Below are 25189 nucleotides of genomic sequence, written 5' to 3' on the forward strand. Positions count from 1 at the left end.
AGTGTGGCTGGGAAGGAGGAATTTTTTAAATTATATTTTTAATTTGCTTGCAAACTATAGAAGAAGCAGACCTCACAGTCTCCCCCCCCCCCCCCTTGCTTCCTCTACAATTATGCCGTTATGCTAGTGTGTGTTTTTAAACTTAGGGGTGCACACCTAATTGGGGGAAAGGGAGCCCCATACAGTTCCAGCAGATGTGGGTAGGGGAATGCATTCATACAAGCTTAGTGCTACATTTTCCCATGAGATTCACTTGTTTGGGGAGATCTGTGCTGTTTGCACTGCCAGCTCTGTTTGCCTTTTGCTCTTTATGGAAAACTGAAAGCTTCACTCAGTGGATACCGTGCACATCTGACTTGTCCACTTCTGTTTGGCTCTATGCATTATGTATTTATGTAATATAGTGTGGCTGTCATGTGCCTGGAGCTGCCCTACCAGCATGAGAATGGGAAAATCTTTTTTTCACCAGTGAACTGGAAACACCAAGCCTTATCTACCAATGCATATCAGCTGGCCGGGACACCGCCTCAGTCTTCTCCCATTCACTTTGTTGCAGTGATCTCAGTGGTGTTACTATAGAGGAAGCAGACCCCACAGTCATGGGGGGGGCTTGACCTGGGGTCTGCTTCCTCTATATCTATAGAGAGACCCTTCCTTCCCACCACTCTCCTACTTGAGAGCAATTGTGCAGGTAAGGGGGGCACGCTAGTGGGCAGGGGAGGAACAGGAGGAGCAAATGGATAGTGCTTGTATTATACGCCGGGCCCCTCTGAAGATTTATTTGTGGGGGAAGCATGGCCTAGGTACACCACTGAGTGATCCTTTCTCCAGCCAAACTTCCAGTTCCCTCAATACCTCACACAGTTCTGTAATTCTAAATCTTTACAGAATTGTTAAGCTAGCTATACACACACCGATATAATTGTAAGAAACCTCAATACGTACGGTATTCGGTGCATGTATGGTGGATCGATGAGACAACTGATATCGCAAAAACTTCAGATATCAGTCGTCTTGACGATCAGGCAGGACAAAAGACTTTGATCTGGCACCGTTGAAGCCACCGAAGCAAACTCTGTGTTTAGGGCTAAATTGTCAGGTAGAATCCCTATCTTTTCTACCTCCATATCTGACGATTGAGCCCTGAACATCAATGGAGGGAACAAACAACCTTTTCGACCAATGGTCACAGGAAAGATCGTATTTGGTACATGTATGGCCACCTTTAATCACAGAACATACAACCTGTGTCCAATTATATCTGCATTCAGTGTTTAAATCTGCATTGGTGGGAACAGACCCCTTGGGAAGCAACTCTGATCTGCTGTTTATGCTGCGCAGGGTCAGTAAGTCAAAGTGACTTTTACCGCAATCTAATTTTGTCCTCATTTTGATATATATGTAAAATACAAATACTGGGCTGGCTAAACACCAGGCATTGCTGCATTCATTCCAGAACATTTATAAAGTTTTATAAATAGGCTCCATTGTTAAATTCTGTTGCTGCATGGACGCTATAACATCTCCCGTCTCCTTTATTATAATTGTAATTGTAGCCAATATTACTCTAAACAAAACAAATAGGTAAGGCAAGGAGTGGTAGTGCTCCAGCTGTTGCTTAACTACAACTCCCAGAATCCCCTCTGTATATTATGATAGAAAACTGAGTTTGCCCCTAGTGTTGCTAAAAGCCAGGGCCGGTTGTGACCATTAGGAGGGGTCAGATGACAAGTGTGCTAGAAAGGGTGTGTTGCACTGGGGATTAGGCATTACACACCCTCTGGGAGTAGGAAGTGATTGCACAGTGGGAGGGTTCCGTCTGCCACAGAAGCACTAACAGCTGCTCCTCATCTCCCCCAGCCAAGCTCTGCGCTCTGCCCTATGGAAACTCCTGCCAACTTTTCTATGAGATCTATACAAGACCACCCGTCCTCCCCTTGGTGAAGGGGCAAGCCAGCTCCCCATGGCTTTTATGTCTGACAACAGCACATTGGGACAGTTTGGTGAATATGGCAATAGCACAAGCATAGGCAACCTGTGGAAAAATGCTCAGCCGGTAAGTGACCAGCACTTTCTGTAGGTGCCATCCTAAAGAGGCAGTTTGGGTGCCTAATCCTGTAGCAGATTTTTTAATGTATACAGGTATGGGATCCATTATCCGGAAACCTGATATTCAGAAAGCTCCAAATTGAATGGATTGGTGCTTGGTATTGGTGCTTGGTATTTGATCCCAACTAAGATATAATTAATCCTTACTGGATGTAAAATCATATTGTGTTTAATGTTTTATTGATTTCTTAGTAAACTTAAGGTATGAAGATCCAAACTACGGAAAGACCCCTTATCCAGAATACCCTTGGTCCCGAGCATTCTGGATAACTATACCTGTATTTATAAATCGCCAACATGTTTTGCAGCGCTGTCCCAGGGAGGTTTGGGTTTTGCCCTGTATTTTGCTCATAGAAATGTTTGAATCCAATCATTCTGGGAAGAGATACTACAGGGGGTGCAGTGCACTGATCTGGCCAATCAGGGAAAGATGTGAGATTTAACAACTTCCCCACTTTTATTTATCAATAATATTGTGGTTTTAGGGGGTGTTCATTTTGATGTGCCAAATGCCCCTTTGGTAAGGAATTGCTCATAGGATTGATATTCTGATGCAACAACTACCGCTAAATAGCAATTATATCTCAGATTATTTAGGCAGGTTTTTCCTGTTGTGTTTGTTTTTACTTATTTGTGGCTCATTTGGAAACTTGTTTCAGAAATGTAGTTGTCTGAAAAAAAACTTTTCACAATGTATTTTATTTTTCTGCCTTCATACAATTGTGCTGGGGCTACAGAAATCCATTGGATGAGGACCGCATCCATGTGTCGATGCCCTTCTCATCGGGATTTTCAAAGCTGGTTGATTGATATAGGGCCAATACTGGTCGGACAGGCCCATCAGCTTTCCCCATTCATGGACATATAAGCTGGCAATTTAGTCTGCAGGGGTCACCTTAACACATTGACCACATAGGTTTAAGTGTAGAGGAAGCAGACCCGGGGGCACAGTGCGTCACTGACTAACAAGACGTTTCAGTATGTATCAATGAAAAATGTCTTGTTCATAAAATGTAGGTGTTTTGTTTTGGGGTCCAATTCTAGTTGCTTCTTGGCCACCTTTTGTAACCCCTTATCTTTTCCCACACCCAGGGGCAGACTAGCTTGCTAGGGTGCCAGAGATTCGCCAGGTGGGTCCCGGCCCTAGTGGGAACCACGGCAGGAACATTCCCGAAATAGGCTTATACTACATCTGTTTCATTTAGCACTTATGATGCTGAACGTGCCCATAACATCACAAAGTTACCAGGTCACACCCCATCGGTCTCTGTGTCGCTGCATAATATGCCCTATGGTTATGTGTGAGTTTCTTTCTCCTTTAGATCACAAGCATATATACATATGCTTTTGTTTCTGCCACAATGCAGTTTATTATTACTCTTGTCCCTGGGTGTACAAGGCATAACTGACCTTTGGCAGTGAATGAGTTAAGAAAGCACAAAATGTCTTTTGTCACCCAGGACTTGTGCTTATGGCTAAACTAAATTCTGTTATCTCTGGAAGCACAAAGACCTATTGTTGGTAAGACATGGCCAAGGCTTTGGTTGGCTTTATTGTTAACTTGCTCTCTATTTTACTCAGGGAATAAATGAAGCTCTTAATATCACCAGAAGGGAAAAAGCTGAAAGTGGAAGTTTGGTTTGTTCTTGGAAGAGGAATAGAATATTTTATTGGTTTAACAAACACACCTAGCAACTTAGCTCTGCAAGTGGCACATATCATGTAGTTTCCAAAGTTGTCTCCCTTCCAGTGGCGTGCTTGGGTTTCTATGGGCCCTTTTTAACTATATATGGGGTAATACAATATGCAATGGTTGCTACAGAGGAAGCAGGCCCTGCGGTCAAATGGAACCCAGGAGTGTGGTGAGCCCAGTAGGACTCTAATAAGTGAGCAATTTTAATATATCTTAATAGAGTCGATCAACATACCAATGTCTGGCGGCCCTATATGGAATTTGCTGTGGGGCCCAGTAACATCTAGCAACAGATATGGTAACCTATAGGAACCAGTCAGCATGTAGCATTCACTAGTTAATGGTTTCATGGCAAAATCAGGGCCATTTATTACATTACCCCATGATGCTTTGATGTTGGGCATCTCACACCTATAGCTCTATAGCTGTGGTACACAACTAATCCCAAAGGGAATGCTAACAGCTGACCCTGCAACTGGTGAGGGGCCCAAAGGACCCTAACTGTGTAGTGTTGCTATAGGTTTATTAAATATAAATGATATCTTCCTGCATTTTTTAAGGCCCAAGCTCTAGTGTTCATTATCTGATGGCCATGATTTAGGGGAAGAGACACAGAGCTACTAGTAGCAGCTACTTGTCACAGCTACAAAATTAGATAATGCTGATAATTTGCTGCTAATTGTCTCTGTGTGTTTTAGCAGAGGCAATTCTCAGTATTGTTCATGGTATTTTCTGGCGTTTAGTAGCTGCTACTGCCACATGGAGCTGTTTCGCCACCCACCTGCCTATTATTGGCCAAAGTATATTTATACATATGTTATTGTGCAGTGGGAGTTAGGCTACCCACAGAGTGTTTGAGTCGCCCACAACAGATCTCTGCTATCGCAGGCGACTAACTGCTCTGAAATGGCTTTCCACTGGCAACAATAATCTCTGGTGGAAAACCCTTAGCATCTCTTTTCATCATCAGTTTTCCGAAGTCGCGCGAATTTGCCTGCAGACTGAACTACTTTGTGGGTTGTGGGATATGTCACTATACAAGGTTATATCTAATGCACAAACCAGCACTGTAATTGACTCATAAAGTGTCTGTTTTGGCTTTAAACAGTATTGCGCCCGTGTCTGTTCCAGCACAGATTTAATTAGGATCTTGTTTCATGCTAATCTATTTATTTGGTAATTATTCATTCCCTGGGGGTGGGGGAGGTTTAAAGCATTAGGGAAATTGGTTAATAATGCAATCCTTTGGGACAGCATGGTGCAATATAGAGACACAGGATGTTATCCCAAATACTGGGTTAGAAACTACTCAAGGGGCCTTTAGTAAAGAGCGGGGGCTTCACACAAAACAAGGATCTCCTTGTGTGTATTGTTTCATTTTCTTCCAGTTCAGCCCTGAAAGCCAAACAGACCTATTGTTCTCACTGAGGTGGTTTATTTTACATGTGTTTCCCTCAGTCATTTACTTGACAAAAGGTCTGAGCTGGGGTTTAAACAGCTCTTTTATCTTTTCATTTTGCATGACATGCCATGTCCATATTTATATGTATATATATATATATGCATGCAGTGCTGTTTTGTTATAGGCAGACCCTCATTAGTCCCATAGAAACATTTGCATCAGTTTTTTTTAAATACTGTAGTTTCAAAACGTTGTAGCCTGATATTATTTAAAAAGACATTTTTGCCTTCATACATTCATTTTACTTTTTTTAGTGTATATTATATTATGTACAGGTATTGTTACTGTGTTATTATTACAGATAATAAGGAAATCAGTTTTAAATATCTGAATTAATTGATTAAAATGGAGTCTATAGGAGATGACTTTTCCGTAATTTGGAGCTTTCTGGATAACGGGTAATGAATAACGAATTCCATACCTGCATTGTATTCTACTATATTCAGTGGCAAGTTAAAGGTTATCCTTTGAAAGTTATGTGAATGTGAAGTTGCATTCTACATTTTTCATGTAAACTGCAAAGTCATTTAACTTAGAGGTGTTATCAGTGATGTCTTTAGGGGGTTGAGTGACATACTGGGGTGTCACAGAGGGACAGTTGTAGACCAGAAATGAGAAGGAATGGTGACTCTAGAGAATGATGAATTTGGAAAGTAGTAGTCAGCACCAAGCCTTGTGATTAGTTAGAAGTAGTGCGGGTTCTCCAATGGCCACTTTCCATCGGCATATCCTGGTACAGAGGAACAGCACCTCTAGTAGCCCAATGACCCGTAGTAAAATGTAGGGAAGCAGGGGCATGACAGGCGCGTTGGACAGACTTAGCCACTCCCAGTTGCAGGTGATTGGTTAGTTCGTAAGGGGTATAAAATGCTGGTAACTGTTCCCGCTTCTCACTCCATTTTAGTCAGCAGAGTGAAACGCCCACCCTCCCTCCCTATAGAGGTGGAGGTAGCGGAGTGTCGTTGGCGGGGTGATTAAGTTGGGGGAAAGCAATGGTTGGGTTAGGAGGGGAGTTTTATAGTTAAGTGGGGCTGGCATGCTTGGAACCTCAGGGGTAAGAAAGTGGATTAGGAGGTGATTTTTGTTGGGTAGTTGGTTCCGGGCCAGAAGGGCAGCTGGCAGCGCCAGTTGCGCTGCGCAGTTATTGGATTGTTACAGTGTTTGGCTATTTAAAAGTTGATTTGTTTGTTATACAAACATTTGTGTTATGTTTGAGATGTTGTTTCACATTTGTTATTTATGTTATGTTTTAAATTAAAACTTCACTTGTTGTTAATAAATTTTCTGCGGCCATTTTTATCCCAAGAATTGGTGTCTGTGTGTTTATTGGGGATGGTAAGTAAAGAGGTAAAAGGGGGTTGTTGGTTGGGAGAAGGGCGGGTCAAGTTCCAACGTTACTCATGTCATGTCTTTGTAGATTAAAATGCCTTTATTGCAAAGTTTTTTGGGGCAAACAAAAACAGTAGCAACGTTTCAGGTCACATAAGACCTTTTATAAAAGGTGAGGTGTTGATTGTATTAGCATTGTTGGAGCTTTGAGGTGTTATTAAACCTTCCGTGTGGCTGATACCAGTTAAGCTGGCCATACATGCACCGATAATATCGTACAAAACCTCGTTTCGCACAATATTCGGTGCGTGTATGGCAAGTCGGCGAGTCGATATCGGTCGACTCGCCGATCGGCCAGGTTCAAAGATTTTCATCGGGTGCCATAGAAGGCGCCTGAGCAAAATCTGCCGTCAGGGCTGAATCGGCAAAAGGAGGTAGAAATCCTATTGTTTCTACCTCCTTATCTGTCGTTTCAGCCCTGAACGTTAGTGGCGGATTTAATGATCTTTCGTGCGACCGATGGTGTGTGGCCACCTTTACACCTTTAGAGAGACTACAAGACCCTACAACTTCTTCCAGTCTTGCCAGTTATTTGAAGGAGAACTAAACCCTAAAAATGAATATGGCTAGAAATGCTATATTTTATATACTGAACCATTGCATTGATTAAGACACTTGAGATGCAGGTATGAGCGCATATAAGCAAATTAGCTAATTTCATCTTATTCTGCCATGTTGTGCAGAATACAATCAAGTTAGACTGATGGGCTTAGGTGCCGTTGGACCAAGGATTGCATCAATGAGCCGTTGTGGTCCCCGATCCGATGGAAAAGCAAACCTGCCAGATCAAGATCTGGCCAGTATTAGGCTAGATCTCAGTCAGGTAGGCTTATTGGGGATTCCCATACATAGGCAGATAAGCTGCCGAATACGTCTAAAGGACCCAAATCGGCAGATAAAATCTGCCCGTATATATGCCCACCTTTAGGGTAGTAACAGAAATGTATTGGTTTCCCTGCCAGCAGTTTGCACTTCTCATTCCCTTGTCAGTAGTCTGCAGATCATTTTAGTGTGTTTAATGAGACATGTTAAATCCAGCTTATTGCTTAATGTAATCACTTTATATCAGACTGACTTGGGAAGTATTTCCTTCATGGACAAAGGCACATACAGTGATTCTGGGGTATTTTGCTGTGACGACAAGTGACAAACACTGAATCTCTCCCAATTTATCTAAATGGCATTGGATTGGTATTGCAAATGCATTTCCATTTAGACCAATTAGGAGTGATGGTGAGTGATTGTTTCCAGCCTATCTGGGGCATAATTATAGGGCAAGCAGGCTACTGCTTGGGGGCCCAGAAAGTTCTGCACTGTACACTAGAAGATCCCTGCAGTTGGTAAGGTTGCCAGATAAGTAAATCATTGCGTGATTTGGCCACCCTTACACACCACCAAGGCCACAGCTGGCAATGAAAGTTGTCTGCTACAAGACGCTATAATTACTTGTTATGCTAGTAGTGCTAGATACCAACAGCATCCTCGTGAGTTTTGAGCCCTGCAGCCCTCCCTTAGGCTGAGAACAAGCAAAAACTGCACCTGCCAAACTGGTATTAAAATATTATCAGTACAAAATCACCAGACACACTGCCTCTTGCTATTTACAAAGGTTCCTCAGTATTAAATAGCCCAGAGCCTCATTGGGTCACTTCAGTGTAGGAAAGGCATGTGTAAGTAAAAAAAAAAAAAGGGTTGCTTTTTAATGCAAAGCCAAATATCACACTTACATGTTCATTTCCAGTTAGGATAGAATGCGGATGAAAGCATCATTCCAAATGGAATGTGAGTTACAAACAATGTGTCCAGCTGGCAATTATTACTGGCCTTGTCCCTTTTATACCAGCCATAGTGTGTACTGTAACTGGAAAGACAAAGGGGCCGAGTGTTTGAGAGGACAATGAATTCTGCCTGGGACAGCTCATAAGAAAGAGAGTATTAATGCCTTTGGAAGAGAGGGAATATGCCTTTCAGGAATGGAAAATGATGAACATTGTCTTTCCTTGGGGGAAACCTTGAAACGTCTGAATGTGCTATGCCTGCTAAATCCATATATATTTATTAGTTAGAAAGTTCTTTACCATAGAAATAGAGCTTCCTTCATGCACACAAATCTATGGAATTGGATGTATTATTATAATAATGCTAGGCACTAGTCCTTACTTTATGGTTATATCACAAAGGTCATATGTACAGAAAATCTGCCAATAGCCAAAACTGTTTGCTTAAATTAATATTCTAACACAAACCTTTGCAATGGAGAGTTTAATTGCATATCGTATTTGCATTACATAGTTATAGTTACTATAGTTTATATGCTGGGTAGCCATGGGGGGACAGCCATTCAAAATGAAAAAGGAGAAAAGGCACAGGTTACATAGCAGATCACAAATAAGCTCTGTGAAATACAATGGGAATCTACACAGCTTATCACAGTCTACCGGAGATTTCGGCCGATCGATGAAGGCCAGTTGGATTTATGCACAACCCAATGTTCCCAGTTTCCCATAGATCTGCTTGCTCATTAGTTGGGTTGCATGTTAACCTGTGTGTGGTCAGATAATCATTTTAACCCGTTTGTTTCCTTGGTATATTGCACAACAAATGGCTTTTTTGGAGTTCTTTTGGAGTGTGAAATATCTTAAGCATCCTTGCATCTGCAGAGACCCACTTGATCTGCTATCTTTCTGTCCAGGAAAATATTTCATAATAAATCATGGGATATGGTGGAACAGAAGCCAGGGGGAAATTGGAGACAAGAGCAAGGTCGCAAGCTGCTTTAAATCAAAACCCAGGCTCTGTCATCTGGAACTTTTTAATTAGATGATGATGTAGCCTTAACCTGCGTCGGTTTGGTTGCTGCCAATAGGGAATGTGCCAGAATGTGGCAACATTGCTTAAAGGCACAGTAACACCAAAAAAAGTAAATTGTAATTAAAATATAATGTACTGTTGCCCTGCACTGGTACAGCTGGTGCCTTTGCTTCATAAACTTTACTATAGTTTATCCAAACAAGCTGCTGTGTAGCCATCGGGCAGCCATTCAAAGAAAGGGCACAGGTTACATAGCAGATAATAGATAAACTCTGTCGCATACAATGGGTATCTGCACAGCTTATCTGTTATTAACTGGGTATAAACCAATTATAAACAATAGTAGTGTTTTTGAAGCAAACACAGCAGTTTTACCACTGCAGGGCATCAGTACAGTATATTTGCATTCTTTAAAAACACTTTTAGATGTTGGTGTTCCTTTAGGGCCATGACAGACGGGGAGATTAGTCGACTGCGACAAATCTCCCTTGTTGCGGGCGACTAATCTCCCCAATATGCCATCCCACCGGCTAGAATGTAAATTGCGATAGGATGGCTTACGTGGCACGGTGATTTGCCGAAATCGCTGAAGTTATTTTAAGAGGAAACTTTGTGATTTCGGTGCCGCATATGCCATCCCACCGGCGATTTGCATTCTAGCTGGTGGGATGGCATTTCGGGGAGATTAGTCGCCCGTGAAAAAGGAAATTAGGGTTCAGATTCAATCCACTATTTCCCCTTTTGTGGAGGATTAGACATATGGGCAAATCCAAATTATGAATTTGGAGAATGCCTAGTGTTTATATTTTCTATACACATTTAATTCTGATTCTCTGGATATATAGCATGCAAACCTAAGGCCAGCAATCTTGCTGTCCCCCAGATAATGCTGTCCAGCTATGGCTGATGGGAGAGCAGAAGTATGGCCATCTTTGGTGCCACAGTTTTTTCATTTGCTATAAAAAAAAAAACTCATTTCAGGTGTCTCTGTTTTGGTTTGTTACCTCCTTTGTTCACCTAAAGCGTGCTCTATTCCTTGCACTTTCCTGGCCTCTGGGGCCCCGCGGTCCCTTGTATTTAACTCACCACTGTAAAGCTGCAGTGAAGCCCAGACAGGACCTCTCACATAGACCAAATACACCTTATTGGGGGCAGAACAGCCCTATTGGGTTTATTTAATGGTTAAATGATTCCCTTTTCTCTGTAATAATAAAACAGTACCTGTACTTGATCCCAACTAAGATATAATTAATCCTTATTGGGGCAGAACAGCCCTATTGGGTTTATTTAATGGTTAAATGATTCCCTTTTCTCTGTAATAATAAAACAGTACCTGTAATTGATCCCAACTAAGATATAATTAATCCTTATTGGGGGCAGAACAGCCCTATTGGGTTTATTTAATGGTTAAATGATTCCCTTTTCTCTGTAATAATAAAACAGTACCTGTACTTGATCCCAACTAAGATATAATTACCCCTTATTGGGGCAGAACAGCCCTATTGGGTTTATTTAATGGTTAAATGATTCCCTTTTCTCTGTAATAATAAAACAGTACCTGTAATTGATCCCAACTAAGATACAATTACCTCTTATTGGGGGCAGAACAGCCCTATTGGGTTTATTTAATGGTTAAATGATTCCCTTTTCTCTGTAATAATAAAACAGTACCTGTAATTGATCCCAACTAAGATATAATTAATCCTTATTGGGGGCAGAACAGCCCTATTGGGTTTATTTAATGGTTAAATGATTCCCTTTTCTCTGTAATAATAAAACAGTACCTGTACTTGATCCCAACTAAGATATAATTACCCCTTATTGGGGCAGAACAGCCCTATTGGGTTTATTTAATGGTTAAATGATTCCCTTTTCTCTGTAATAATAAAACAGTACCTGTACTTGATCCCAACTAAGATATAATTACCCCTTATTGGGGCAGAACAGCCCTATTGGGTTTATTTAATGGTTAAATGATTCCCTTTTCTCTGTAATAATAAAACAGTACCTGTACTTGATCCCAACTAAGATATAATTACCCCTTATTGGGGCAGAACAGCCCTATTGGGTTTATTTAATGGTTAAATGATTCCCTTTTCTCTGTAATAATAAAACAGTACCTGTAATTGATCCCAACTAAGATATAATTAATCCTTATTGGATGCAAAACAATCCTATTGGGTTTAATTAATGGTTCATTGATTTTTTTAGTAGACTTAAGGTATGGAGATCCAAATTACGGAAAGGCCCCTTATCAGGATTACCCTTGGTCCTGAGCATTCTGGATAATGGTTCCTATACCTGTATTTATTAAATGCAGCTAAAAGCGTGTGAGTTCATGTAGAAGTCAACGGGATTTGTCATAAGCAAAGTCAAGCCATATTTTCAATTTGAGTTTTTTTAATTTGTAAAGTCAAAAATTCAAACACGGTTTCCATATTAATAAATGAGCAAACATTTGAGTTTTTTTTTTAAATGCGAGTTTATTCAAATTAGAAAAAAAAAACTCTAGAATTCACAAACTTGAAAATTGCTAAATAAGCCCATAATGTTCCTTGTTTCATGCCTCCTTTCAGATGTTATATCCTGGGACCTGCATGTGCTTAGTGATTTATGTTGGTCTGTCTTGTAAAACGGGAATATAAAATCTGTTTAGTTCAAGCATTACTTGCCTGCACCGTGAGGCTTTAATAACCCACAGTTAAGGCATTTTTCAGTCATGACATTCTTTATGTATCTTTGCTCTGGACTCCTGATAGGCCCGAGCTGTATGAATATCAAGCGCTTCTGGTGTTTATACCCAGGGGGCAGCGTAGCTTCTATACATTGTGTATTACATGCAGCTATTGTATTTTCATTTTCGGTATTTGTAATGTGTAAGAGTAGGGCCTCCTGCCCAAGTGTCTTGGGTTTATAGGAAGCAGGTTATTGTACGTTCCCGTATTTACGTCCCTTACTGAGGTCACACTATTTTAGTAGCTGTCATGGCATTTTATTTGATCACTGTATTTAATTTAATAAAAGTAGGGTTATTAAATGTGTGTTTCTCCATTCATTAGAGATTTACTCTAAGTCCAAAGTAAAACTGGTTCAGCTGCAATTTTAAGGTTAGCTCACAAGGCAGAAAGGGGATAGGAGTTAATGTCTTTAAAGGGATATACTTTTTATTTCTAAATGACACTGTTTACATAGCAAATAATTCACTCTACCATTTAATATTTTATTCTTGAACCAACAAATGTATTGTTTTTAGCTGTAATATTGGTGTGTAGGCGCCATCTCAGTGCATTGTGCCTGAGTCTGAGCTTTCAGCCAGCGCTACACATTAGAACTGCTTTCAGCTAACCTATTGTTTCTCCTACTCCCATGTAACTGGGGGAGTCCCAAGCCAGACTTGGATTTCTTACTATTGAGTGCTATTCTGATACCTACTGGGAGCTGCTGTCTTGCTCCCTTCCCATTGTTCTGCTGATTGGCTGCTGGGGGGAGGGGGTTAATATAACTCCAACTTGCAGCTCAGCAGTAAAGTGTGACTGAAGTTTATCAGAGCACAGGTCACATGGCTGTGGCACCCTGGGAAATGAAGAATATGGCTAGCCCCATGTGAAATTTCAAAATTAAATAAAAAAAAAAAAAACTGCTTTTTTTATAAGAGGTACAATGGCCCAAGGAAATAACTTAAAGATATAATTCACAGGGGGACACCTAACATATTGTTCAACACTTGGAGCAAAAGCAGTGGGCATTTAAAGGAGAAGGAAAGGCTAATAAAGAGTTAATCTGAAGCTGCAGGCATACCTTCAGTTGTCTCAATAGTGCCCTTAAGTCTCCCCATATTTCTCCTGTTCAGATGATCAGAAGCCAAACAGGAAGAAAAAACACTGAGCTGTGTAAAGAAAGTTCCCATAATGCCTCACTCCTGCACAGACACCCAGACCAAGTGAACATGCTCAGTTAGTTAGACTATGAGTCAGCTTCCTGCTGATTGGCTCAGATCCACATTCCTAAGGGGGGGAGTGAGTTCTTAGCATTCTTGAGGGAGGGGGGAGCAGGAAAAAGCAGAGAACAGAGAGCTGCATGTCTCTGGCACAGGAATTACAGACACAAGAAATCTTTTAACAGAGAAGTCAGTGCAGCGTTTCTGTGAGTGCTTTATACAGTGGCTGTATTTCTGATAAAGCTTACTTAGTTTTTACCTTTCTTTCTCCTTTAAGACTGATTTCTGTGCTATATATATTGTTCTAAACAAAACTTCTACCTTTTATTTCAGGCTGAAATCCTTGGCATTGTTTTGTCAATCTTTGGAAGTTTCTTAATAAGCATCTCTCTAAATCTCCAGGTAACTCATTTATATATCCTGTACATAAGCTTACTGGCTCACTATAAAGGTATTGGTAAATATTTAAAATGCAACTAAAAAATAACAGAGTGGCGCCCTTAGTTTCATGTTAAATGTTGGCTATTGGCCAGGCAGAGTTCAAACAGCAACATACAGTATAACCATACAGCTGCTAATGAATATATCCTAGAGCATGGATTATATGTTGCTTTAGCTATGCTGATATATACGTGTACAAGTACATGACCCATTATCCAGAAACCCTTCATGCAGCAAGCTCCCTATTATGGGAAGGCCTCCTACCATAGACTCTATTTTAATCAAATAATACAATTTTTTTAATAATATAAAGTATGGAGATCCAGATTACACAAAGTCCCCCTGGGATTACCCCAGGTTCTCATCATTCTGGATAACAGGTTTCATACAGCCTCTACAGCTGGACAGTTGAGTTGCATAAGTCCTAGACCTTACCTTGCCTATACCAGCTATATCAATCTATTAATCTAGACACTCACTTGGAACAAGTTCGGTCACTCTGAGCTACTTTTCAGTAGGCCTCAGCCCCTCTGATGGAGCTAGCCTCAGTAATACAAACTGAATAGTGTATTTGAGTTGCTTGAGAATGGCCAGGAGCTTGTTGGCTGGAGAACCCAAATGGCTTTATTTGCCATTGAACTGACCCAGGCAACTAACCACACACTAGACAGCATAGTACTATCATATTGACACTTAGTAAGACATGCACAGTTAATATAATATTCTAAGCAGATCAACATCACAAGCCTTTCACATTCTCACAAACTTAATTTCTAGATAAATGTAGCCATGAGTAATTTTTGCAGTTTTACAAAGAAATAAATATAACTCATGGGAAAGTTAGCTGGATCTGCAGACCATATAGCCAAAGCTGGCACTTTTGCCTAATATACAATATTCTAAGCTGGACCTAACCTTATTTTATTATGTGGTGGTGTATTAACTAATTGCTATTAACACTGATTGTTCCAAACAATCCTGTTTCAGAAATACACCCATGTCCGGCTCGCGTGTCGGCAAGACCCTTTGCCCTATTACAAAAGCAAGTTATGGTGGTTTGGAATGTTCCTCATGGGAGCCGGTGAGCTTGGAAACTTCGCAGCCTATGGCTTTGCCCCAGCTACGCTCATTGCCCCATTAGGATGTGTGGCTGTAATAGGTGAGTTGTGTCTTCTTTGTTTCTAATAATAATCCTCCTTTTAGGCTGTAACGGCAAACACACAGCTTATTGCATGGGACCACAAAATCTGTCAGCCTTGAAGTTATTTTTACTATGATTAATCTGTCTCTGAGGGGCCTTGAAACTTACTCTTAGCTGCACAAAACACAGATAAACAGGAGCAAACAGGGTGCTGCATAGGTGTTATGCCTTAAATATACCATTTCCCCTAGGAGCAATGCATATAACTTTCCCATGTCAGAGCTAAGGTCATACCAGGAGATTTGTCTGTGTCTTCGCCTTGACTCTTCCCTAGGAACTAGCAGTACCAAAAGGAAAGTAATACCAACAATTTAAATGATTTTGTATGTTATAAACGTTATTTGCTTTTAGCCTAAGCTGATAAAGTATATGTTTGCCTCAGAGCTGGCTGAGATGGCCATACACTTTCTCGTGAGGTAACGTCGGGTGACTTAAGAAAGCCAAAGAAACACATACGTAGTGGCGTTTCACTTATGGGGAACTAGCCACCTGAGACGGCCAAATTGATGCTGCCCCCATGACAACCCTCCATGGTTTTTTTTTTTTGACAACTTTTTCACATCAGAGGGTGGTAAGTTCAATAGCCCTCTCTGCATTAGAAGAACATCTGGCTTTTTGCCGCCCTTGGTAGGTTGCTGCCAGCTGAGGCGAGTATCTCAACTTGCCTTATGATTTCCTCAGAGGGCCTTCAGACTGCCCAACTACATACACTATCTATCCTTTCACTCTTAAGCTGGCCATACAGGTGGCGATCCACACACCATTCAGGGCTGAATCGGCAGGTAAGGAGGTAGAAACAATAGGATTTCTACCTCCTTCTGCCGATTCAGCGCTGAAGGGAGATTTTGGTCAGACACCTTCTATGGCAGCCGATCAAAATTTTCAAACTGGTCCGATTGGCGAGTCGGCCGATATCAGCAGCTTCCTGCGATATCGGTCGACTCGCCGACATACCATACATGCACCGAATATCGTACGAAACGAGGTTTCGTACTATATTATTGGTGCGTGTATGGCCACCTTTAGAGTGACTATAAAATATCTGATTTATCTTACTGGATCCTGTAGCTACCTCTGAAAGAGGGGAAGTCCCAGGAGGAAAAGACTTCATGGTTTGTGAGTCATCCTCTTTTATATTGCAGAACACCACCACCTAGTGGTTACTGCTGAATTGCAGAGGAAACTCTCTTTAACCTGGAAAGAATTATAGTATACACACAATTAGGACACCCCTTAGGGGTCCATATCCCACCAGACCAACACAGGAGGTAAAGTGGGCCCAACTCATTAGATCAATTGCCATTAAAACGTGGTATGAGACACTAGGTGTGGGGTTGTTTCAATGGAAGATTTTGGTTGAGAAAAGCAGCAATAAGAAATGAATGACAGGCCCCTTGGCAGGACTGGGGCACTTATCAGCAAGCTGAAATAAGTATACACCAAGTGTGCCATGAGCCTAAAGGAAAAAAAAGAATGGCCCATTACTGCTTTAAATAGAAAAAAATAGGAAAATACTTATTTTATTTAAAGTTAAAACAACTGCCCCTTTCCCATAAGTCCCGTGCTGGCGAAGCCATTGCTGATAGAAAGTCACACTTTGTGTTTCTGTTAAGCCACATAAAAAAGATGAGTATCAGCAAAAGGCCTTAATATGCAGCGAGCCTCATGTAGGGCTGTGTGTTGTGCCATTGCTATGGCAGCCAGTCTTTTAGCCGCAATAAATATGATAAAGGTGCGATTGTGCAGATAAGAGACACTTATTTATCTGTTCTGCTTTTCCTTATCTTTCAGTGCATATTCTGTCTTCTCTCCTCACTGCCAGGCACTTTAGCCATGATGAGCTGTTGCTTGGTTACCAGTTTGCTTAAAAAAAAGATTTGTATATACATGAACTGTGGAAAATCATTAATTTCCAGGAAGCCTATATAGTCCACTAACAGCCTGACTGCAAGCAGTGTGATGGATATGTGTAAACTCGTTTAAATTCATTGGGAACTCTAGGGAATGTTCTACTGGGTATCCAGGGGGGAGTCACGTGGGCAATGCTCATAATAGTTGATATGGGGTTTCCTTATATGTGTTTATGTTCGTTAGGCTTGCTCAATTATGTTATTGTGTTGGGTTTGGAGAGAGGAAGAGAAGAGAAGGAGTTGGTACCAGTTTTGCTTGGCAAATGGTAGAGCGAGGGACAACGGTCTTCTGAGGGCAAGTTAGACTTAAGGTCCCCATACACGGGCAGATTGTACCTGGCAATATCGGTCCCTTGGGCAAAAACGAGGGGCCTGGCCGACCAAGATCTGGCCAATTTCAGGCCAGATATTGATCGGCCAGGTTAGAAAATTCAGTTGGATCGTTAACTACACGCTCCCCGTAGGGAGTGGATATCGGGTGCAGATCCACTCGTTTGGTGATCTCGCCAAGCAAGCGGATCTCAGCGTGTATGGGGACCATACACGTCCAGGCTCTGGCGATCTGATAAGAGCTCCTGTCACCTCCTTGGCATTTTCCAGAATGGCTGGGAAAATAGAGACCCTTCCCTCTAAATATGATTTGAAGCAGAAAGAATCTAAAACTGGCCATACACAAATAGATCTGCTCATTAGATGAGGTCACACTCAGATCTTTACCTGACGTGTCCACCTATATGCTGGGCTTAAGGATAACATTAGTAGAGGACCACATCCGGTAACCACATCATTGTGCCAAAGCAGTCATTGCCTGACAGAAGTTTATAAACTGCCATATTTTGGTCCGCCAACCCATTGGCTAGTCCCAATACACAGGCCAAGAACTGATGGGATGCCATTTTGGAAAGTTACAAAATACAGGACTATTGGCATTTATACATTTAGTATAGAGTATATAGTAGAAAGGAAATGGATAATACATTGTCACAAGATGCAGAATGTTTATGTTGTATAGACGCTACTTGATGCTGCTTTATTTTTTCATAGGAAGTGCTGCTATATCTGTTGTGTTCCTGAAAGAAACCCTGAGGCCGTCTGATATAGTAGGTAAGCAAAGAACATTTAAAAATGCCTTTTACTGTTATAATCTTTTTTTATATTTTTTACATGGGCATAAAAGGGACATCTTTATTTAGCAGTCTTATTCCTGTGTAGGGCTTTTGGGCTCCAATCAAGAAGATTTATTACATAAAGTTTAACTGATGAACAATTAGTCTTGATAAAAGCAATGATTAATGTGATATAGTGCTAACCATGAATGGCACACAGGGAGATTCCCAGCAATTTTTTTGCTTGTGTAATGAATAGCTTGGTGGGAAGCAATTTGGTGGGAATTGCCCCTTTTATGGCTTTAACAGTAATCACCTGGATTACGCTGCTTGGCTTTTTTCAGCCTGCTGCAGGTACAACTATGAATGAAACAATTTGATTGGTTGCCATGGGTTACTGCCCATAGGGAAATTTGCCCACTGTTTATAAATAACCCCACTGTCTTAGGGCAACGTATGTTAAACCTGTTATCCTGTACCTGAACCAGGATGCCCAAAATGTATGCAATTTCCATATGTCAGATAAAGACCCCAGCCTTCCTTCATGGCCAGGGCTCCCCTTTTCTCTGACTCTGGACCTGATCCCAACAGCATCCAAAGAGTACCCTAGGTTTGCTGCAGTACCAAGGGAATACCCCCAGCAGCAATCATCCCTGCAAGTTTAATGCGTTGCTGGTAGCAGTCAGGTTTTATAGCAGCAAGAATGTAGTAAAAATATAAAATTAGGTTTGAACCTAAAAGAACCCCTGTGTTTCCGCCAGGCGCTTGGTTTCTGATTATTTATTTACTAAGTTCCCACGCTGATGTAGATTAGTAGAGTCATCCTTAAGCAGAATTCAGATGGCATACACATGTTTGGAGGAATGCAAACCCCCCACTTTTGCTTTATTTTCCATTACTTAGTCCAGAAATGACTTAGCATTTACTTGGAAGCAAAGCAACTTCTTTATTCCTTTCAAATCAAATGGAGCACAATGAAGGAGATGCTTGCCATATGTGTGTCTATATACATATGGAGTTTAATTGGACTGTGTACATAGTGTATCCTTATTGACAGGTCTGTCTGTAATGCTGAGATGACATTGCTTGCAGTGCGGGAATAGGATGAGAAATACCATTATAAATTAAAAAGTTGTCAAACATACATTTAGTTCCCTCCTAGGGGCAATGGGGTCATTCATATGACTGCCTACTGTATTTCATTCACATTTGACATTTAAGGGACATTAACACTTGTTTTCAGTTAAGTGTGTAAGGAGGTGCAAAATCATGTTGCCAGGGGAATGAGGAATGTGTATGATTAATATGTGTGACTGTGAATGTGTTATTATAAAAGTGTAATTGGTTCCTTTGGCCACTAGGTAGAAGGAGAGTAACTTTGGTATAATTAAAATAGTTATATGTAATTTAGATCACTGGCCACCATTGGACAATGCAGTCAGGAAGGTATAAAAGGAGCAGCCACTCCCAGGTTCAGGGTCTTTGACAAGTGGTGGTGGTCACCATCTACCTATGGGAGGTGGGTCAGGGACCTGGGGCAGTAGGAGAGGAAAAGTTAGAATAGGCCAGAGGGGTATAATAGTGAGCACTAGGTGTACAAGGCAGTCAGGGTAGATAGAATGGGCAGCCTCCACCCAACCAGGAGAAAGGGGGACTACATTCCAATGGGCACCTCTTTACTCTTGGGAGGCAATGGAATATAAATACAACCCCTTTCAAGAGGCTTTTGCTGTTGAAGTTCATCTTGCAACATCCTCATACTGTGAAATGCTATTTATCTTTCTGTGGCTTGTCTGCCACTTACGCCATCTGCTCTGAGGAGAAGGATTTATCCCTCTTGTTTCTCTGCTATGCTGGCAGAAGGCAAGAACTTGGAGGCATTCTTAGAGATGCTTTCAAATGTTATAATGTCTTTAAAAGTATTTAACTGCACATTATTTAAACCATATATTGTGATCACCAATCCAGTTTATTATATATGTTAAGTTTTAACAATTTAGACAAAGCACTAAATTCTTTCTAGTTTGTTTTTTTTGCACATTATTTAAATGCATATATTTATAAGGTTGTGATTTTGTTGGGCATAATTGTGTAGTAATGCCCTTTTGCAGGGCTTTCCTTTATCTTCATAAAGATGTCGCTAAGTCTCCTCTTAAAAGTGTGCTGTCCCTGCTAGTGATTTCAACACACAAGAGTCTTAACATTTTAATGTAAAAAGAGTTGGGGAGCAACACAAGCATGAAAAATGTATCTGGAGGTACCAAATAAAGGCTGTTATTGGCTATTTGGTAGCCCCTATGTGGACTGGCAGCCTACAGCAGGCTCTGTTTGGCAGTGCATCTACTTTTCATGCCCCCAAGTCAGGAATTAATAAATTAATAATAATAAGCACCTGCTTTGAGGCCTCTGGGAGCAACATCCAAGTGGTTGGGGAGCAACATGTTGTACCTGAGCCACTGGTTGGGGATCACTGGTCTAGTTTATCTCCCAGGATGGCCTGGAGACCTAGAGCAGGGAGTGCTCCCTGTTGGGGTATCTTCTAAAAGAAGAGAGCGGAAGGGGTATCTTAAAACATATTGATAAGAAGAAATGTTTCTGAGCAATGGTTTCCTGACCCATGGGTCTACAGAGCTGTTTCAAATGCTCGCTGATGTGGGCCTCATCTGAAGGGTATGATCCAATCTTTGGTATAGGGACTAGCATGTGGGTGGCCAAATTGGGCCTAGATATACTAGTTTGATGACCTTCCCAAACTAGCAGATCTGGCTGTGTATGGCCACCTTTAGTGTATGACGGGCTATTACAAGCACAATTACCCAAAACATGGCATTAAAGTGTCCAAAATAGTTCCATGTGCCATTACCTTTCACTCTAAACTGTGAATTTGACTCAGATTTTCCCATAGACCTCCAATCATTTCAGGCTCCAACAGAAGGAGAAGCCAAATTATTTTGTAGAACAGTTTATTTACACGTCTTCAGAATATTCCGTGTGAATGATGCAACTTCTAATGAAACATCTGTTTTGCTGTTTTCCATTCCAGCGAATGTTATCGTTAATAAGCCGTTTCTGTATGGTACATACATTATTACAAGCTCTGCTTGGATGTGAGGTAACTGGGGTAATCACTGCTGATGTGAACACAGCCATGTCACCTCCCACAGGTTCTATCTTGGTCCCCCCACCTGGGCACCTCTGGAAATAGCCCAATTTCCCACTCCCTATAGTATACACCTGAAGTACTGTTAATCCCCTCCCCCAGTTGAGAAGTCTGAAAACTCATATTCTCCTACATTTTGGGTATCAAAAGAAACAATGTATATGTGTGTAGCACACCCGCCAGTGTTGGCTATAAGAGTCCTTGAGCGTGTGTGCTATTTGAGCTGTGTTGGTTTGTGTAGGCCTCAACTTGGCAAACTCCCTGCAACTCCCGAGACCTTGCTGCCCCTTGGGTGAGTGCTTACCCGGTTGCTGGTCATCCAACTGGGGAGGAACTGACCAGGAGACTCGAGACTGTGGATTAACCAAACTTTATTTATTCCAAACGGCATTCAGTGGTATTATATGCTGATTCAGTTATCTCTCCCCAATATCCAAATAGAGATGTAGCGAACTGTTCGCCAGAGAACTAATTCGCACGAAAATCGGGTGTTCGCAAGTTCGCGACCTTTTAGCGATGTTCGCAATTTTGGGTTCGCCTTAGCTGGAGCCAAATTTTGACCTCTCACCCCAGAGCCAGCAGATACATGGCAGCCAATCAGGCAGCTCTCCCTCCTGGACCACCCCCGGACCACTCCCTTCCATATATAAACCGAAGCCCAGCAGCCATTTTACATTCTGCCTGTGTGTGCTTGATGAGTTAGCATAGGGAGAGAGCTGTGCAGGGGTTTGAGGGACAGTTTAGGTAGCTTTGCTGACTAGTAATCTACTTTCTACTGCTCTGTATGTAGCTGCTGGGGACAGCTGTCCTTCTGATCTCATCTGCTGTAATCCAATAGTCCTTGTAAGGACTGCTTTTATTTTCTGATTACTGATTACAACAACGTATTTTTCAGAGAAATTTTTGCCCTTGATCCCCCTCCTGCATGCCACTGTCCAGGTCGTGGCACCCTTTAAACAACTTTAAAATCAGTTTTCTGGCCATAAATGGCTTTTCTAGGTTTCAAAGTTCGCCTTCTGATTGAAGTCTATGGGGTTCGCAAAGTTCGCAAAAGTTCGCACTTTTTGGCAGAAGTTTGCAAACGGGTTCGCGAACTTTTTTTGTGAGGTTCGCTACATCCCTATATCCAAACCAGGAGCTTCTCTCTATCTAGATAATCTCCCCCTTTGGGAATATGCTGTGCCCTGAGCTAGCCACTGAATTTCCCTTGACTTCGGCCAGTAATGCCAGAAGGTGATAACCTTACTGATCTCCTCGGAGGGGCTTCAAGCTGCCCAACTAAATACCACTATCTATCCTAGAGTGACTATAAAACATCTAAATAACTTATTTAACGGGCTCCTGTAGCTACCTCTTAGGTTTGTGGTTTGTGAGTCATCCCCTTTTATATTGTAGAACACCACCACCTACCTAGTGGTTACTGAACTACAAGGGAGACTCTCTTTTAACCTGGAAAGAATAATTATAGTACACACACAATTAGGACCACCCTTAGGTGTCCAAATCCCAACAACGGCCACCAACTGGTATGCCTGTCTAAAGGGGGAACCCAGGCAAAGGGGCCCAAATCTTGGGGTCCCTGCATGTGTAAATCATATATTTTGTTAAAGGGAAACTATACCTCCAGAATAAATACATAACAACAGATAGTTTATCTAATAAAGAATCTGGAAAACTGGAAAATATATTGCCCCTTTACAACTTTTCCCTTAAGCCACCGTTTAGTGATGGGCTGTGTGCTCCCTCAGAGATCAGCTGACAGGAAATAATGCAGCTCTAACGTAACAGGAAGTAGTGTGGGAGTTAAAGGCAGAACTCTGTCCATTAATTGGCTGATGGGGCCTAGCATGTATGTGTGCCTTGGCTTGTTTGTGTGCACTGTGAATCCTATGATCCCAGGGGGACGGTCCTTAGTATTTAAAATGGCAATTTTCTATTAAGCATGAATCAACTGCACATAGTACAAAAACAAGTATATTTTTTTATGAAAATGGTTTATTTAGCTGAAGCAGGGTTTTACATATGAGCTGTTTTGTGCAATATATATTTATAGAGACCTAAACTGTTTGGGGTTATGGTTTTGCTTTAAACAAACACTTTGTTTGGCTTTTAATCCGTCTGTTCAAAGGAAAATAATATCAGCGTACTTGCTGATGGAACCATTTCAGTGGCACTGACTGAGTATGTTAATGCTGCTTATCAGACAGATTATTCCATGTATGGAAGTAATTAGCTCATGTTAAAAGGAAAAAATATGATATAATCTTGTCAATTCTTATAAGTCTTGTTTCTCCTCTGGGATGGGTGTTAACAGAGACAGAGCGAATTCCAGATGAGTTTTCTCATAGAATATTGCTTGGCTGCCTGTGAGTTTGTGTATCATGCTGTTTCAGCAATTAAATCTTAATCTCACACTGGGCTCTTAGAAATACTATAAATACTGATCCTGCCAATGTTTTCTATACTCAAATGACAAAGTATTTTTGCATAGAAATATTCTTCATTTTGGGAGAAAATCTCTAATAATTTGCTGACTTGTTGCCTAAATATTTTCAAAATAATTTATGTGCAAAATGTGAAGGGCAATATTCATAATTACTGCTGTCACATACTAACGTTTTCTCCCATGACTGGAACAAAGGGTCAGTTATTTAGCAATAGTCCCATAACCCATAGCAACCAATCGCCAGTTAGTTTTGTCCGATCTCGTGTGATTAGGATAATCAGTAATACACTTGGGGTTCATCATAGTACATTAGCGAGAATAAAACCAAAGGAATTTCAATGGGTAGCAGCTGGCACGTGATCCATTTGTATATACAGAAGGGGCGGAGCATACACAGCGAGATTTGACTTGACTTTGCAGGGTTGGCCAGTGTAGGGCCATCTCAAGTCATAGTTTGTGGGTTTTCCTTTCAGAACTAAATATTGTATAAATTCTATTCTGCTCAGAAAAGATCTTTTAGGGCTCTGGCACACGGGGAGATTAGTCGCCCGCGCCAAAACTCCCTGTTCGCGGGCGACTAATCTCCCCGAGTTGCCATCACCTGCCATCCCACCGGCGAAAGTGTAAGTCGCCGGTGGGATGGCACACGCGGCGGCGTGATCTCGGCAAATCGCCGAAGTTGATCCAAAGTGCAGGATTCCTGCACTTTGGATCAACTGCTTCAGTTACTCTTCGGCCATTATTTTCTTCAGACTGTGGATATACTTCTGTGGGACTTTGGAACTGCCTTTTTGCTATTTTACTTTCTTAGAAGAATTTGTTGCTGTGTGATGTCATTGGACTTTACAAAAATAAAGTGCTGGGATGCTACAAGGTTTCTCTCCAGTGTTGAGCATACAGTTGTTAGGTCATTTTCATGATACTTGGTCATCCAGTCATGCCTGGTTATGCCCAGTTCACCCCAAACACCACCTACTTTCAGCAAAGCCCTGTCCCTTTTTGGGTTTGCAATTTGGTACTGTCCTGGGACCTTTGGTGCCGATTTGCTCAGTATTTGCTCCATATATGCAAAGATCTCCCTGGGTGAGGGAACAAAGGGTATAATTAATGTGGGAGGTAGGTGAGAGGCAAATGGACAAGGGCAACAGCAAATGGAACAGAAAGTAGCCCAATGTAAGAGCACCAAAATGGCAATAATTATACATAAATGTGAAATAGATAAACCAGAAAGCGTTACTATAATAGGCAGAAGAAGCTAAGGCAACCCTAAATTAAAGAAAAAAAAAAGTCCCCCATTTCCTTTTGGTGCACTATATTTGTACATTGAAACCATCTCTGTTTACAGAGATGCAGCTGATTCTTTATCAGGCCCATGGGGCAGATTTTTCAAAATGTGAGTCTAGAGCTTAATACAAAAAAACTCACCCACGTTCTATTTATTCCAATGGGATTTTTAGAAGTTTATTTATCAATGGGTGAAAGTTAGAACTCCCCATTTGATAAATATGCTTCTAAAAATCCCAT

At 41.3% G+C, this 25189-nt stretch overlaps 1 protein-coding gene across 2 annotated transcripts in view; it reads left to right on the top strand.

The window, feature by feature from the left end:
- The first annotated feature begins 1732 nt into the window (after positions 1-1732).
- Positions 1733-25189, top strand: part of nipal2 (NIPA-like domain containing 2) — a 39937-nt gene continuing 16480 nt past the window's right edge. Inside the window, exons 1-4 of one of the 2 annotated variants that reach the window (XM_012964541.3) lie at positions 1733-2056; positions 13735-13803; positions 14830-15001; positions 17998-18057. In XM_012964541.3, coding sequence (XP_012819995.1) covers positions 1964-2056; positions 13735-13803; positions 14830-15001; positions 17998-18057 — 394 coding nt within the window. In that variant the 5' untranslated portion in view covers positions 1733-1963. 2 annotated transcript variants of the gene reach the window in all.

This window comes from Xenopus tropicalis, chromosome 6 (assembly GCF_000004195.4).
Source record: "Xenopus tropicalis strain Nigerian chromosome 6, UCB_Xtro_10.0, whole genome shotgun sequence".
Classification (NCBI taxonomy): Eukaryota; Metazoa; Chordata; class Amphibia; order Anura; family Pipidae; genus Xenopus; species Xenopus tropicalis.